The sequence below is a fragment of the Sinocyclocheilus anshuiensis genome, unplaced genomic scaffold (assembly GCF_001515605.1).
Source record: "Sinocyclocheilus anshuiensis isolate Anshui unplaced genomic scaffold, SAMN03320099.WGS_v1.1 scaffold1393, whole genome shotgun sequence".
NCBI classification, from domain to species: domain Eukaryota; kingdom Metazoa; phylum Chordata; class Actinopteri; order Cypriniformes; family Cyprinidae; genus Sinocyclocheilus; species Sinocyclocheilus anshuiensis.
Window position 1 is genome coordinate 1273449 of NW_015548343.1, and position 18731 is coordinate 1292179.

Below are 18731 nucleotides of genomic sequence, written 5' to 3' on the forward strand. Positions count from 1 at the left end.
AGCACATAGCGGTGGTGCGGCAGGCTTACTTCAGAGGCTACACACTCACGTCTACCGTCAATCCGATGGCGCATGTGGTCAAACTGCATCCAGGATACAAAAAATCTGACAGAAACCACCAGGAACCCGAGCAGGGGGAGAGAGAAAAAGAGAGACGGGGCTCTAGCAGCCTGGGTACAGAAATCCTGACCACCGAAAACCACCAAACCCCAAGTGGAGAGACATAAGGGGGGGAGGGGGTGGTCTAAGTCTAACTCTGAGGCTATAGTGACTCACATAGTTATGGGAATACATGAAGTAGGTGCTTAAAATACTGAAAATACAGCTGATTCGTTAAGATCAGGGTGCAAATTATAATGGCAAGTCTATTTGGTTTGTGATAAAGTAGAACTTTATTTGAAATACTTTGATACAACCCAAAAATTACTGTCAAAGTACTTTTAACAACTCTGCTGAAGGTCACAAAATAACTTGCACATTGACTGAGATCCTCTGCGGAGGACATCAGTGGTGACAGAGCATGAAGGGAGGTGCCGTCCGCTAAAAGAAGAACATGTGCATTTGAAAGCGCTCTCTAATCTGATGGTTTACAGAATGGGACAAGCTTGTTTGGGGCTCTTTCGAAACACTCCCCTTTTACTAGCCTGCCAGAACTGTGTGCAGCGGAGACTGGACGCCTCCACACGATGCTGTTGCACATGATGTCAGTGCAGTACAAGGACCTTCAGCTAAACAAAAGGCAGCCTGTGCACTAGGCTGGAAACAGCAATGAATTAAAAAAATATAAAACACGAGGGTGAGAGGACCTTGTTTTTTCAGATGGGAGTCGCACTGAGCCACGTATTCACAATCATTAGCACCTCATTATTTTGAATTCAAGTACCCAGCAGCCACAGATGTACACCGAAATGTTGAGTTCACCTTTAACAGCGATTTTAGTAAATAAAGCGGTCGTGGAGACTGTGGTTCGCATACCTCAAGAGTCACGTCCAACCACAGTGATTTTTTTTTTTCAGATAAAACCACGACTCCTGTCTTTAGGAATTCTGTTATCCATTAGTGAGCATCTGCAACCAACTCGTGCGCTGAATACCCATGATTCAGCTACGAAAGCAAATGAGGTTCGCGACTCACCCGTGTCTGTTAAGCAGAACGGATGGACACCATGACACTGTGGTCTTGTGAAATATCAGAAGTACTTCAGACACGCTTCCTGAACTTTGACATGGCAGTATATTGAGCAATATATTATATAAGGGTTTAAATCACAGTGTGTCACTATGACTTGAGAGAAAACAAATACAAGGAAGTTTTCTTACATCAACAAAAACAATGAGAGAGTGAATATATACCACCATGGCACATCATAGAGAGGATGTTGCAGGATGTTGACTAAAAATGGTTAAAAATAAGACATTCTGTGAAAATCTCCCAAATGAATGGTAGCTATAGTATTAAAATGTATATACATTACTGTTCAAAATTTTAGGGTCAGTAAGATTTTCTTCTATTTCAAATGAAATGCTGTTCTTTTGAACTTGTATTCATCATAGAATCCTGAAAAAAAAAAAAATATTAAGCAGCACAACTTTTTCAGCACTGACAATAAGAAATGTTTCTTGAGCACCAAATCAGCATATTATAATGATTTCTGAAGGATCATGTGACACTGAAGACTGGAGTAATGATGCTGAAAATTCAGCTTTGTCATTGCAGGAATAAATTACATTTTAAAATATATCAAAATAGAAAAGAGTTATTTTAAATTGTAAGAATATTTCAAAATATACTGTGTTTTTGATCAAATAAATGCAGCCTTGTGAAGCATAAGAGACTACTTTCAAAGAAAAAAAAATGTAATGACCCCAAACGTTTGTGCTATAATGTATATTACTAGAAGACTTGTACTGCAATCTAACTAATAATTTCCTGCATCATCCTAGTTAAAAATTAACCCTGCAGCTTTTGATATTCTTGTTTACACTGATTTTCAACCAGCTTTGTATTGTTATAATGTACATACATATAAATGAATAATGTGTATCTGCACCCAAATATCCATTTTTAAAGTCTGCAGGACTTTTTGACAAAATGTCATTATTAAAAACACCATTATTAAAAGCCCACATTACCAGTGGTAAATTACCCCTTTAAGGCTTAAGTTCACACAAAAATAAAAAATTCTGTGATCATTTACTTGCCCTCATGTCATTCAAAACCGATATAACTTTCTTCTGTGGAACTCAAAAGCAGATATTTTGAAAAATGTCTCAATATTTATTTGTCCATACAATGAAATTCATTGCAGTCCAATGCTCTTTTGGACCCCACTGGATTTCATATTATGGAAAAAAGCAGTTGAAACATTATTCCTCAGAAGAAAGAAAGTTGTACAGGTTTGGAACTTCATAACGGTTAATAAATGATGACAGACTTCATTTTTGGGTGAACTATTTCTTTGAGAACCCCTACTGCCTCTGAGAGACTCTGAACTTATACCTGGACCACTGGATGCCCTCCCGCTAGTGCTTTTACGGCCCCTCTGCTGCCTTCAGTCTCGTAGTGAGCACGGTGATGGGACTTGGGTTGGACCTCAATCTGCAGGCTGTACGGCCCTGAACTGGAAGGCAACTGCCAATCAAGAGCAGGCAACGATGGACTTCGAAAATAAGAGTGAGAGAGTAATGAGGCAAAGAGAAAGAAAGAACTTTGGTTAGCATAGATAAGTGGCTGAAATATTTGGAATAAAAAATAAATAAAAAATTATGTGCTACCAACCTGATGTAAGGCTTGGGCTTGGACCAATATGGGTGTTGGGGCACATCCAAGAAGCCGCTGCAGTAGGTCTCTTTTTTGAAGGGCAGGCGTGCTGAGGAGAAGTCCTCCTGGCAAAGCTCCAGGGATCCTGTCTTCTCTCCACCTGGTTCTACTTTCAGGTTCATTGAGGCGCTGTGCTCCAGACTGGTCTTGCGGGACTTCAAAGGGATCCCCTCCCCAGGATCTGCTATTCCATCTGTGGTGAGGGCATTAATGGCGGCAACAATGGCGGAGTTGGTGTACTGATTGGTGTTGGGCAGCCAGGTGTCCTCCGTCACGCTGAGACGGGGCGAAGTGTGTGGCGACAGCCCTGGGGATTGATTCGGCGTGTACGGATGGTACTTGTGCGACGGGCCACCATTGAAGCTGTACTTCCGTTTACTGCCACAAGGAGAATTCGGTCGTGAGCCTCGGGTGCCCATCCAGCTGTCGTCGGTTATACTGGTACGGGGAGAACCGGAGGGAGAATGGCGTGGAGAAGCACCAAGTGTGCAAGACTGCAGAGATGAGGAACCTTTCGGGGAGACACAGGGAGACTGCCACGGCGAGTTCTGCGGCGAGTTGTCGTAGTTGTACGAGAAGCCTGATTCGTACGAAGATGCATCTGAATGGCAGCTACGGGAAGACACGCTGCTTGCCGGGCTGAGGCAAGTGGGGTCACGATAACCGTCAATGCTTGGCAAAGTTAATGTCACTATGGAATTGACTCGCTTGGTCACGGGAACGCTGTTCTCCTCCACTTCGTCCTCGGGGAACTGCCCGTAAGCTGTTATCTCAATGCGTGGACTTTCCAATGTGGGAGCTCCATTGGACCTGGTGCCGGATGTTTGGAAATAACCCACTGATCTCATGTCATCTTGAGGGGAGAATGAAGATGGCTGACTGATGGATATCGACAAGGAAGGGCTGGTCTGGAGATTGTGGTACTGGGAGGTTGGGCAGGGGTTGCTCAGAGCTAGTGAGATGCTGTTGTTTTGGCTGTAACCATATGCATCTGTAAGGTGCAATCACATTTTCATGAGATATTGCAACTAAAAATAAGCTATTGAGATAAAAGAGCATAGGTGCAAAAGATATTTCTTGAAGAGTGTGCATGTAGCTGCACACAGAGTATTGTAAGAAGATTGATGTTTTTACAATTATCCACATAATAAACTTTTTTTTAAAGAACTGCCATTTGGTATAAAAAGGGTGTTAAAAATGACACTCTATTCTTTATAAGTAATAACTGTCAGTCAGAAGCGTTGACGTTGTGGTTAAAAGCCACAACCTCTGCAGAGGAAGCAAGGTGAGTGATACACAAATAGCAGGCCAAAAATAACAAAACGTTAAAAATAACATCCTGAGGACAAAACCAGATGGAAAACCAATACTCATAAGCAATCTCTGTCGAAAAACAGGGGCAAACATTTGCTTCTATGCAATGTATATACAGCAGGTACAACGCAAAATGTCTTGTGCAGAAAATGTAAAAATATATACAAAAGATAATGGTTCCTGGAGATGAATCATTGACCACTTTAGCATTTTAGAGTACTTGTAGCTTATCCAAAAACTTTTAGAAAATTACAACAACAAAAAAAAACATTAATAATAATCATCTGGCCTATCAAAGTTTTTGTCTATACAGCTACTATCCCATTAAGACATAGAAATGTATTATTTTAATGAGTGATCACTGCAAAAGGGGGGGGGGGAAACACAGTTTAGTTGAGTGAGTCACTGTAGTCAGTCAGTCCAACCTGGAGGAAATATATGTAATGTAAGTTAGCCCAAACTGGCGCACAGTCACTACTGGCTCTGCTTGGAATAAAATTTGCAACGATTTCTTGCTACTTTAGAGGACGATTAAAAACACGGATACCTGAAAATGTGACCACAGCGCAACAAAGCACCCTGGATACTGATAGCACGCTAATGTATCCCTAATGTATGTATCGTTTTGAATCAAGTTAACAACTACATATTAGATTTTTGTAAGCAAGCCATAAGTATACACTATGTGATTCTGATAACTTTAAAAAAATAAAATAAAAGTACTAAATTACTGATTACTACAAGTATATTAGTAACCCCACTGAAATAAAACACCTTAAATCAGCCTAAGCAGGTTTGCTGGCATTTCAGCATGATTATGCTGGTCTGCTGGTTGGATTTAAAAGAGTTTTGGGCACATTTCAGCAGGTCAAGTTAGGAGACCAGCTTGTAGATCAGCTAAATGATGGACTGGGAGGCCATCTTAAACCAGCAAAGACCAGGAAACCACCTTAAGGCTGGTTTAAGTTACTTTTCTCAGCAGAAAATATGAGAACTTGATTTGTTTTAGTACAGCTGCCATTATGAACTATAATCTAAGTTATCTTGTGAAATGCACAGTTGCTGCAAAGAGAGGGATGCAAAAACCCACAATCTAAATAACATCCCTGCTTATTCATCTTCATCACGCCCACCACTCCCTTCTGCAGTCTGTTAAACGGAGAAAAACTCATTCAGCCCATTGATTAAATAAGAAATAACTTTATTTCCACTAGACCAAAAAAAAAAAAGCAACAACCACAACAGAGCAGTAGCACAGGGCAAGCTATAACACCACCAATAACCAATCAGAAATTAGCTTCTGGGGTGAAATCATTAATAAACATGGGGAGGGTTGTAACACAACTTTTCAAAGTCCTATAACGGACACACAAAGATTGTACTAATATATATAAATAAATATATATATATATATGTGTGTGTGTGTATTTTAATTGATGAATTTATTTAGCTATAATTTATATAGCTATATATTATTTAGCTTTATTTAGCAAATACAATTTATTATTGCATTGGGGCAGTGAGTTATTAAAAATAAATAAATGAGAAATTAAAATGCCCATGTTTTCTATAAAGTGTTAACCACCCCTCCTACTGTCACAACTCACTCGTTAGATTGGATAGATTACAAGAGCAGACTTTTGACATTAATTTACACAGTTTAGGAACATGCCGCAGATTTTTTAATTACTTTAATTTATAGCAGACAAATATGGGAACGTTATGTCAAAGTTTGAGACACATGATACACATGGAGTTAGAGAAGTTGAAAACAAATGTGTTACAACACTCCCAGGTCTCCCCTAGTAACAGATAGTGCGTGCACGATAGCAGATTTTGATTTATTTTATCATCACGAAAGGTAAATTCACAAGCAAGCATGCGTGAATCAGTATTAATAGGTTCAATGATACTAATATCAAAATAATAATACAGAAACACATTAGGGTGAAATATGACTCGGTATGAGTGGATGCATTTAATCTTACCTTCCTCTGCGGATTTCATGCTTGCGAAGTGTAAACTTACACCAAGTTCAACGCACTTTCCCAATACGCACGGCAGTGTCCGATGAGGCTTTTATTTCCCAATATAACGAGTCCAGATATCTGTGATAAAAAATGCTTACTTCTACCGCAATAAAGGTGTATTCCAGTCACGAGAAAACTGTATAATTGATTTGAAAGCTCACTTTCGAAACACTTAAAAGCGCATGCAATAACAACGCAAAACTGTATGAATATTCTTTTAATACAGTTTGTCTAACTCGTTATATTTTCTATTCTGGACTTGCACGTTCATTTCCAGGGGTTCTGGTGACGCACTGCTTTGCGATGGAACGGTCTCTGTATCTATATAAAGCCGGGAAACACCTCCGTGTAGCCCCGCCTCCTTATGGAGTGACGCAGGCACCACGTCTCAAACTCGACAGCAGACGAAGAGAGGGATTCTCTCCTCTCAACATTTCCAGATGTGGAGCCGTTGAAACCCAAGGCAAATGAACCGGCGTGTGCGCATGCTCATCTGCTAGAGAAGGGAAGTCCAACTCATTTCTGCGAATCGGTTCTTTCGAACAGTTCGTTTTAAAGAACCGGCTCAAGTAATGATTCAGCGGTTGACTACCCTGACATCCCGGCATAGAATAGGCCAATAGAGCCATGTAGGCAAATATCGTTGTTTATAATATTTCTGTCTATTAGATTATAGGAAGGTGTTTTTCTTAAGTTCATATGTCCCAGTTGCAGCCAGGATTCGGCTCATAAAACAAAGTAAATTAGAATAAAAAAAAATTTTGCATTAACAATAACACTAAAATATTTTAGCTGAAGAGGGTTTTGCAAGTTTTAGGCTAATTAAACACTCATTAAAAAACATTGTGTTTTATTATAAAGTTGTCATACATTTAAGTTTTGTAAACATTTCTGTTATTAAAGGGGTCATATGATGCTTTTTTAAAGATCATTATTTTGTGTATGTGGTGTAACAGAATATGTTGACATGCTTTAATGTTCAAAAAACACATTATTTTTCAAATACTGTACATTATTGTTGGTCCTCTATGCCCCGCCTCTCTCAAACGCTTCGCTTTCTACAAAGTCCCTCCTTCCGACAAGCGCAGTCTGCTCTGATTGGCCAGCTGACCCAGTGCATTGTGATTGGCCGAACACCGCAAACACATCTGGGCGGCATTATGGAAATATTTCCACATAGTGAGGCAGATATGTGGGGGCGTGTTAGAACGAGCCGTTTTAGGGGGGCGTGGCAGAGTCTTAACTTTGATAAAGAATATCTCTTTGGGTTTGAGACTTTAGTCTTTGCAACTTCAGGGATCTTATCTATGCACAATCAGCTTGTAACACTCCAAAGAGAAAGGAAAACTTGAAATCGCATCATATGACCCCTTTAAACTTACTTTTCACCTCATCAGTTTTTCATTGGTTCTCATTACGTGTCAAGCATCGAAAGAGACGGCTCTCAGTTCAATGAGTCAGTACTAACCGAATACTAACCCGAATCACTGCGAGTCAGACATGTAAGCTTCCTTAATTTCGACCGATTCAGTCAACTTTAGAGCAGGGGTGTCAAACTCAATTCCTGGAGGGCCGGAGCCCTGCAGAGTTTTGTTCCAACACACATACCATGTAGTTTTCAAATAAGCCTGAATGACTTGATTAGTTGGATCAGGTGTGTTTAATTTGGGTTGAATCTAAACTCGGCAGGGCCCTAGCTGGCCCTCCAGGAATTGAGTTTGACACCCCTGCTTTAGAGCTATACTCTTACCGATTCAGTCTGATATTTAATAATTTATTCAGTCCAATTTTGATCAAACCTTTCGGAGCAGTTAGGTTTAACTGGTAGAAGAGCCGATTAAAAATAAAGATTCACTTACGAATAGGCAATGAAACGCTGAAGAAAAAAGAAAAAAAAAGTCGAAAGAGCCAACATGTCCAGCAGCTACTGGAAACAGAGAAAAATCAAATGTGGCTGTTTTGAAAAACAAAGGCAGTTTAAGAAGCCATTATCATGTTAATAATTTCTATTGTCCCATTAATAGACACAAATAGCCTACCATCTCTGTGAGACTCTTCACGTAGCAGTGCGTTTATAGCGATTGAATAAACAGACTAACAGCTCCGGTCATTTTTTTTTAGGACATCACAGTGCAGGGAAATGGGATCTGAAAATCACAAGATACTGTTGGCAGCCCGGGCAACTATGATTTCGGTTTTGACAACTTTCCAGTGGGGTGCGATTCGCTGCGTCATCGGGTATCATCTAGGACTTTCTTGAAGCCAAGAAATGTTGGCAAATGTTAGCATTTAGTGCAGAATTCTCATACTGCAATACACAACATTATTTGTACTTACTATTGAAAACATGGATCTTAATTAGCACCTCATTGTAAATAGTGACATGTACTGTCATAATAATAATAATGCATATTTGCATTTTTTAGTATTACTGTGTGAAAGGTTTCAAAAGATTCTCATGCAATTCACCCTTCCCATGCCACTGATCCTAAACTTTGCATAATTTTAATGCAAGTACGTTTTTCAGACCCCAAAACAGTCCCAAATAAGACCCAAAATATAGAATAATAGAACGATAGATAGATAGATAGATAAGTACACTGTACAAAATGATAAACGCAACACTTTTGTTTTTGCCCCCATTTTTCATGAGCTGAACTCAAAGATCTAAGACTTTTTCTATGTACACAAAAGGCCTATTTCTCTCAAATATTGTGCACAAACCTGTCTAAATCTGTGTTAGTGAGCACTTCTCCTTTGCCAAGATAATCCATCCTCCTCACAGGTGTGGCATATCAAGATGCTGATTAGACAGCATCATTATTGCACAGGTGTGCCTTAGGCTGGCCACAATAAAAGGCCACTCTAAAATGTGCAGTTTTATCACACAGCACAATGCCACAGATGTCGCAAGTTTTGAGGGAGCGTGCAATTGGCATGCTGACTGCAGGAATGTCCACCAGAGCTGTTGCCCGTGAATTGAATGTTCATTTCTCTACCATAAGCCATCTCCAAAGGCGTTTCAGAGCGTTTATAATTTTGTTCAGTGTACTTTCAATCTCTGCACAAAGAATTACATCTGCACATACAGTATCATGGTTTCTCAGTGCACAAAGGTTTACACATTGCATACGGTTTCCCTCTTATTAGGAAAATGAATGGCTTTTTTGATGTGGCTGAGCCTTTTGCAAGCTCTCTGACATGGGCATGTTTTGAAGTAGCTGTGCAGTGTTTGCCCCCACTAAGAATTCATCCAGGTCGAGTAACAAAAGAGAGCCAAATAGCCTTCACTCCACACGCACAGGATATATAATTGCATCAGGAATTAGTGCATTTATGAAACACTAGCTGTTTCTTTCATCATGGGAACATGGTAATTGTACCATTACCCTCTCTTACAGTCCTCTCTCTCCTGCTGTTCTGTGGGTCAAATGTGTTTGTTTGACCTCATGGAAAGCTCTCACCCACTGGTTAGGGGCCCTAAGTGGGCTTGAGGGGATGTGGGCAGGGCCTCCCTGTCCTCCCCAGCTATGTGAAAGCGAGCTGCGTGCCGCAGTAAACACAGCTTCCAGGCTGAAGGTAATAAATAGCGCTAACTGTGCTGATTGACGTGCGCCTAGTTCTACGTCAGTTGGCCTAGTAGTTTTTCCACTCTGTCTGCCCGTTGTTGAGGGCAGGGGTTTTTAAGCACCAGCCGGACAGTTCCGGATCTTTTGTTCGTCTCAGCTTTACAGCACAGTATATGCCAAAAAGCTGGTGTATTTCGTAGTCCCTACAAAGACCTTTTGTTATCTATTATTAGATTTAGATCTAAACCGACATCAGCGATGACAGTACATAATTCCTCTTATTACATGGTTACTGACCAAATAAACAGACATGTAATAATGATTTAAAATGTTAAATTAATTTAAAATGTTACACTGGAAAAAAGGTGTGGGATTTACTTTAAAACAACTTTCACTCAGAAATTGCTAGTAATTTTCACAAATAATTACAAAGAAATGGCAAGTAACACTTGCTAACACTTTGAATTATGACTTTTTGAGTAGAAAAGTATTTTCAAGGAAAACATCATCGTCTGCTAAGAAGCAATATATATTATAAAACAACTGGCCAATCAATAAGACAAACACTGCAACAATATCACAGTATATAATTAATTTTGAATTCCTCTGAAGTCATATAGATGCACGCCTTCTGTTGAAACATGGGAATTCAGGGCGACGTTGACAGTGCTCAGCTGAGTGTACATGGGCTGCACGTCTGTTATTTTGGTGCATGGGATCGAATGAGTGCACTCAATAATGTCCACTTTGGTTTCAGACACCACTACAAATGGCTGTGCCATCAAATAGTGCATTACATAAGGATATAGAGGGTGATTTTGGACACAGCCATAACTCAAGATGCCTCCAGTTGTATATGAAATGAGAACACGAGGTGCAAAGCCCGCCCCACAGCTGATTTCATTGGTCAGTTCATGCAGCCTCCCATCAAGAATAGTTCAGACTTCATGGGTTAAGTTCAAAGTTCAGAAAAAGAGTCCATAGATGGATCAAATCGCATTAAACTATAATGCTTTCTATAAGGATTTCCTATGCTGAGGTTTAGAGAAGGGATTGACATGATCAGTGTAATCTTTAGAATCGTCTGGAAGCGGCGGGGTTTGCGCCTCTGGACAAAAATCACCAATGGTCAATATCAGATCACTGGATGGCGAGATTGACCAATCAGAAAGGAGTATTCCAGAACCTTGTGTAATAATTCATTAGACGCCCCCGAAGGCAGGTCATCCAGTTTACTCTCACTGCAACACTGGGACATGAAATTTAGTCATAATTTTCTCATTTATATTCCAAAGACACCTTAATAACTGCTATGAACAGGAGTAGCAGTGGCTTTACGACTTCAAGAACTACTAACACTAATGATAATGATAATACAATGAGTGCTAATGCAGTTAGCATGGCTCGTGTGTCAGCATGATGCACTGCTGTGTTTACTTTATAAGGTTTTCGAGAATACACAAATGACAAATTATGTTTCCAAACAGGATACATGGGCGGCAATGTGCTATTATATGTATCGACGCATGGCATGCCACAGACAGCAAAGACATGTGAGACTATGTAACGTGAGTCCATAACTAATGCCACAGATGTTGAATCATCTGTCTCGGAGATGTTTAAAAAAGGCTGCACACTCATAACAATGGCATGAATCATAATATGCATGTGCATCACTAATGATGTGTCAGCATTTAAAAGTTGTTAAAATATACCAAAACCACATTCAACCCCCATGTGCACCCAACTGTTCCTCTGTCTGTGCCGTGATTGGTCCAGAAAGGGGGAGTCATTGATGTCCACTCACTTCTTACAATCAATGTCCCGGCTGGCTGGCAGGTCTCATCATCATATTTGTGGGTGACTATACTGGGAATGACTGATTTGATGGTGGTCTTCTGGAAAAGACCTCAAGGTTCCAGTTTTTTTTTTTCTTTCTTTCCAAAATAGATAAAACAGATAAAACCCAGTTTGGATGCAGAAGTTGAACTTCAGATGACTAGGGCTCCATGAGCAACTGAAAATATGTATCATGGGTTAAATGTGACCATGCTAGGCAGGTTGAAAATACATGGAGAAGAATATGTAGTACTCGAAAAGCATGTTTTTTTGAGTCACAACGGGATTGCAATCAAATGTGTTATTTTAGTCTTTTTACGATGCGCCTTATGAGTCCATGTCATAAAATCCAGACCACATTTAAAAGTAAGCTGATGAACATATAAAGTGCTTAAAGTAGAAACAGCAACAGCAATTTGAGGTGGTATTTACATGACATGGCCTTCGTTATAGTCCTGCCCCCTGCTGTACCTTGGGGCTTCCTGTCTCCACTGAATGCTCCCTTTGACTGGGCACAGTGACGGAATCCCCAAGTCTGTTTCCTGTTGTGTAAGGTTGTTGCCGGGCAACTGTGGCTGTGTTCCAGAGGGGAGGGATTTCATGTGCTCCCACAGGCTGAGTGAGCAAACACAGACCCTCTGCCCAGAGCTCCACTGTGGGGCACAGACACAACAGTGACTAACCTGTCCACGATACTGCGAGTTGAGCAACAAACGGCAGGAAAGTCATTCCAATCGATTTTTAAGACAGTGGTATTGAGCAAATGCTGCCCCTGAGAATAAATTACCCAATTTTCACGTGGCTCAATAAATGTGGGCAAAAATAATTAACCAGTCAATCCAATTCTTTTAAACACAGCACCTTTCTTACCTGAGAAGAATTAAGAAACATTTTAACAGAACAAAACACAAGATTAATAAAAAGATTTAAGAAAAAAAAATTTTTTTTTTTGCATTATTTCATTCATGTATATTAAATAATTGTATAATAATTCATTTTCAGGGGAATCTTTAGCTCAATAACAAACAGGCAGAAAGACAGAAAGAATGACAAATAGTCTGGATGGAATGAGAGACAGATAGATAACCACAGAATGGTAAAACAACATATAGACAGAAAGAACAACAACCTGATAGATAGATAGAATGGTAGAATGAAAGACAGAACAATAGAACGATAGAACAATAGAACTATAGATATAGATGACAGATAGAAAATAATAATATAAATAATATAAAATTATATATATATATAATATAATAAAATAAAACTAGTAATGTTAGCTTTATTATTAAAACTATAGTTTAGCATTATTTTGTAAAAAAAAAATGATATAAAATAATACAAAGTATTTCATATTCACAACATTAACAATTTTTTCTTCATAACAAACCTATAATAATCAAATAAATGTGTCCGTAATTTTAATAAAAATAAAATTATTTGTATTCTGCACATGAATCATGATAAGTGTAAGTTATGAATCAATAAAAATTAATTTTGTTATATAATAAAATTATATATATATATATATATATATATATTAAAAATATAATCAATGACATAAATAATAATATAGAGCGATAGACAGAATGATAGAACGATCGATAGAATGATAGATAGACGGATAGATAGACAGATAGAATGACAGAACGATAGATCGACAGACAGACAGATAAATAGATATACACTGAACAAAATTATGAACACAACACTTTTGTTTTTGCCCCCATTTTTCATGAGCTGAACTCAAAGATCTAAGACTTTTTGTATGTACACAAAAGGCCTATTTCTCTCAAATATTGTTCATAAATCTGTCAAAATCGGTGTTAGTGAGCACTTCTCCTTTGCCGAGATAATCATCCACCTCACAGGTGTGGCATATCAAGATGCTGATTAGACAGCATGATTATTGCACAGGTGTCCCTTAGGCTGGCCACAATAAAAGGCCACTCTAAAATATGCAGTTTTATCACACAGCACAATGCCACAGATGTCGCAAGTTTTGAGGGAGCGTGCAATTGGCATGCTGACTGCAGGAATGTCCACCAGAGCTGTTGCCCGTGAATTGAATGTTAATTTCTCTACCATAAGCCGTCTCCAAAGGCGTTTCAGAGAATTTGGCAGTACATCCAACTGGCCTCACAACCGCAGACCACGTGTAACCACACCAGCCCAGGACCTCCACATCCAGCATCTTCACCTCCAAGATCGTCTGAGACCAGCCACCCGGACAGCTGCTGCAACAATCGGTTTGAATAACCAAAGAATGTCTGCACAAACTGTCAGAAACAGATAGACTGACAGACAAATGACTGATAGAACGACAGAACAATAGATCGATAGACAGATAGAATGACAGAACAATAGATCAATAGACAGATAGAATGACAGAACGACAGACAGAACAACAGAGACAGACAGACATATAGATACAGATAGAAAATAATAATATAAATAATATAATAAAATTATATATATATATATATATATATATATTAATAATATAATCTAGATAGATAGATAGATAGATAGATAGATAGATAAATAGAACACAAACACCCTTTTAAGGATGTAAATAAATAAATAACCAAACAAATAAAACTAAACATGAAGGTTATATTGATGGACAGACTGTGGACATTTACACTGTTGAAATAATCGTCGACAAACACAGCTGAAAGTTTTCATTGATGGTAAGAAAGTGCTTAGGCTAAAGGTGTATCCCGAATCTGTGTCCACCTACATGAAACACAATGCTTCGGAAAAACAGATACACTTGAGACAGTAGCAAAACAGTATGACGCGTGTTGTGCCCCACATGTGGCTGATAAAACAACACAACTGCCCCACCACCTCTGCGGAAATGTCCAGTGCACAGACACATCAAAGGGTGGAGACTCCATACAGGCACGTGCAACGGATTTGAGTCATATTAAGCAAAAGCTGGCACAGCAAAATTGAGTTTTGATGTAGTGAAGTGATGAAAAGCTAGATAGAGATATAGAGAGAAGGGAAAGGGAGGAAGAGAGAAAGATAGATAAGATGAAAGAGAAAGCTTCCTGGCATGTTAGAGCCAGTGGACCATCATCTAGCACGGGGTCGCTGTAAACCACACGTTTCCTGCTCTGTAGATTGTGTGTGGGTGAGTTTGGGCGGAGGGCTTGATAACACATTGTCTCAGTAAGTACAATACACACTACCAGTCAAAGGTTTGGACACATTTTAAAATAATGGTAAAATCATCAAATAATGAAATAAAACAAATAAAATAATGTGTATATTACACACACTACAGTTCAAAAGTTTGGGGTCAGTACTTTCTTTGAAAAAAAAAAAAAATTTTTTTTTGCAAAGATGCATTAAATTGATCAAAAGTTATTTATACGTTATTTAGAAAGTTATCTAATAGATTTCTATTTTTAAAAATGGTGTTCTTTTGAACCTATTCATCAAATTTTTAAAAATTATGTTTCCCCAAAAACATTAAACAGCACAACTGTTTTCAACATTTATAATAATAAGAAATATTTCTTGAGCAGAACATCAGCATATTAGAATGATTTCTGAAAGATCATGTGACACTGAAGACTGGAGTAATGGCTGCTGAAAATTCAGATGGGTAAAATATTATTACAATTTAGTTCTTCTAAATTGTAATAATATTTTACACTATTACTGTATTTTTGACCAAATAAATGCAGCCTTGGTGAGCATAAGAGACTTATTTAAAAAATATTTTACGCAAACTTTAGTAGTATCATATACAATTTGACAACAGCATTGCATCTGTCTGAGAAGTTCATATAAGCTGGACACTTGCCGGATGCTTTTCCTTCACTATCTAGTCCAACTCTATTTCCAAAAAATAGATGATAGAAAATCATATATAGAGGGGATTTTAAAAAGGTGTAAAATCAATAAAAATATGTATTGGTTTAACCAGGGTCACAACTCTGAAAGCCTATTGAACAGCAATCTTGCCAGCACATGTAGTTTCCATGTGGGCCCAACGTTGGTCTTCTGTCATAGTAAATACTGTGTAAATGCCGCCCTCTAGTGGTTATAAGCAATGCATACAAATAACTGTCAGGTAAGTTAAAAAGTGCTGTACTATAAAGATTTAAGAGACACAAGCTTATACTCACTCAAACTGCGCCCTCCCATGGATGTTTGTCAAAGCTTCTCATGTCCTTTCCACATGAAACAGCACTTTCCATGACTATGGTAAACAAGGGGCCTGAAACTTCAAAATATTAAGTAATGTTTGTTATTCGCAACAGGGTCAGTGTTTAAGAACATATTTTGTACTCACCTTTTACTCAAATTCTATATGAAGCATTTTACAACCAGATGTATTCAACATTCATTAACTAGCAATTAAATTATGAATTCAATTATGATAAAGGCACAAATAAATGCATACCTAAACAAAATACATACATAAATTGGTTGGTTTAGTTAGTGATAAACTCAAATTTCCCATAAATTAGAGAAAAAAAAAAACTGTTCAACAGTTCTTACAGTAACTTTAGAAAAAAGGGTTGGTGTATTTTGCATATCAAATTGTTTCTTTAATAAAAAAAAAAAAAAGTGATTTGTACCTTTATTGCTTTAACGCCAATATGTACTTAATATATATAAAATATTTTAAGCAAACCACTAAAAACATTAAGACCTCTTAAAAGGAATCACCCACCAAGACCATTTGGAAACATACTGCTCTTTAATCGGACATCAGTAAATGTTAAATTCTACTGCTGAAACCATCGTGCTGATGACATTGAGCGTACAATCACAGAAGCAGCGGCCGCAGTCGCAGTAACAACACCAAAGAAACATCACATTTTTAAATCATGTATCAGTTAATAAAAAAAAAAAGTCAGAAAAACAAAAGCAAAATACTCACACAAATATTAAATAAGCTATTGTTGTTAGGCCTGTCACAGGGTTAACTGAAGGTTTATATACAGTAAAAGAAATCAGTTAGTGGTTTTCCTGAGTACAGTACAACTCAACATCTTCAAAGCAGAACGGAAATCCACCATTATGCACAGCAAGAAAGGAACAGCGCACGACACACGTGCTTGGCATCGTCTCATTCAGTATTGTAAACACACACTCAGTTTAGAAAATAAAGTGAATGATAAAACTCATTCCTCATACCAGCTGACTTGGTCTATAAAGATAAGGCAAGATGATCTTACACATTATTGAGCCAACTTCACACCGTCAGCACAGTCATCAAGGGACAAAACTAGAGCAGTATTTCCTGTGAATTGTCCTCAAAAAATTGTAAAACTCCAACAAAATAATTTGAAGATTGTGAGGCATCATTGTCTATAAAAACTGAACTGCTGATGAGCGTGTGCCATAGGTTGATTTAAGAAAAGCAAAAATGACAGCGCATCTGTAAGCAGCTAGAACATCCAAATACTTTGTTTGCAGTTTTTCACGATCTTAAAGTCTTTCATTTATAACACCGATCCAACAAAAGTACTACATTCATGTCTTGTTTCGATGTCATGGCGTTACAATACGTAATAAGTCAATCAAGACATGCATCAATCAAGTTTGATTTGTCAAATGTCAAAAAGTCGAATGTCAAGTGTATACAATGTCTTTTAGGATGTCAGGTTGAGAGGACCGTTGTTCCCAGAACAAATAGTTCCCGCTGTAAGAATACAAGCTGTGCTGTGGTTTACATTTACACAGTTTTGCAGCAGGATCATATGGCAGCGGCAGCCACAGCAGAACAACAGAAAACCAGAGCTGTCCGAATTCAACTTCAGTATGCAGCCATGCAATCAGAACACTCCAATCACAACCACAGGTATTTATCAAGTCCCGCCCACCCAGATCTCATTAATAAAGTTAATAATACAGAATGTGCCAAAATCAGAAGGAAAAGTGCTAATAGGTGTGATAATACTAATGATGAAAGGTTCATTATAGCTGATACTTCATCATGAAACTATTAACATCATTACATACCACAAAAAAAAAAAAAACTATAAAAATCCATAATCCATTCAATAAAAATATGTAATGCTGATCTTTCCTTCGTATACATTTACGGTAAGTAAAAAGTGACAGGTGTGGGTGCCTAAAACCCTTTGGCTTCTCTTTTATTACTATCTTGACCTCTTTTTTGTGCTTTATCCTCTTCAAGTACTCAATACTACTCACCGTTTTATCTTAGAACTGTCCCACCATCTTTAAGTGCAGAAACATGATGAGCACAGAAACACTCATATTAGTTTATAATGGCAAAGTCAATATATATATATACACGCACAAATCACATTATGTCACTGAAAAAGCATTTATGAAGCGCACATAAACAGCATCATAAAAGCACTTTCAGGCATTTGTAGCTAATGCTTAAAGTGATGGTTTTACTCAAAAATGAATGTTTGGTCATTATTTACTCACCCTCATGTCATTTCAAACGTGTAGGAATTTCCTTCAAGATAAAACACAAAAGCAGACGTTAAGATGGTGCAATTTCTTTGACAGCCCTATGGTCACCGTTGTATGGAAAGGAGCTTTCCATACAAGCACTTCTCTTTTTGTGTTTCCATAAAGGTTTAGAACAACATGAGGGTGGGTTAATGATGTTAGCTTGTTAATTTTTTGGTGAACTAACATCCAGCATTTAAAAAAAAGGAACAGATGAGTTTCAAAGTGTTTGATGTAGCAGTCACGTGTGCTTATTAATGTGTCAGCATGCCTTTTGACACCATGTGACCATATGGAAAGTTTAGGAGGAGAGTTTGGAATAACTTGGTGGAGAGAATTTCCGCTTCAGATATTTGATGATGTAGAGCGGCAAACAGCTGACCAGTGTGATGACACACACCTTCCACAAGAACACCCGTGTCGTGATAAACGAAAGATCTGAAGACAAACAAAACAGATGAATAAAACGTCAGGGTCAAACTGTTTATATTATCATCAAGGCGCCTTTTTCACACGTTATGAAAAAGAAGTCTGTTAGGCTGTGGATGAAGTGGATGGGATGCACTTCACCGATGGAATGTTCTGAAAAATGAGTGATCACGGGGTTAGGGCACATTTGAATGGCTCCTTCTCATCCAGGGGCCCACACCACACGAGACTGAAACCCGAGGGAGGAGAACGGACATGTTTGTGGAGA

The 18731-nt window shown here is 38.3% G+C and overlaps 2 protein-coding genes across 3 annotated transcripts in view; both read right to left on the bottom strand.

Moving 5' to 3' along the window:
• The window catches only part of LOC107656600 (nuclear factor of activated T-cells, cytoplasmic 1-like), a 42692-nt gene extending 36378 nt beyond the window's left edge, over positions 1-6314 (bottom strand). Inside the window, exons 1-3 of the mRNA XM_016444495.1 lie at positions 6123-6314; positions 2779-3811; positions 2500-2659 (exon numbers count right to left, since the gene is read on the bottom strand). Coding sequence (XP_016299981.1) covers positions 2500-2659; positions 2779-3811; positions 6123-6141 — 1212 coding nt within the window. The 5' untranslated portion in view covers positions 6142-6314. The remainder of the gene's footprint in view (positions 1-2499; positions 2660-2778; positions 3812-6122) is intronic.
• Positions 6315-16293: 9979 nt separating this feature from the next.
• LOC107656641 (probable phospholipid-transporting ATPase IIB) overlaps positions 16294-18731 on the bottom strand; it is a 53843-nt gene continuing 51405 nt past the window's right edge. For both annotated transcript variants that reach the window (XM_016444566.1, XM_016444565.1), the window contains one exon: positions 16294-18472. In XM_016444566.1, coding sequence (XP_016300052.1) covers positions 18336-18472 — 137 coding nt within the window. In that variant the 3' untranslated portion in view covers positions 16294-18335. The remainder of the gene's footprint in view (positions 18473-18731) is intronic.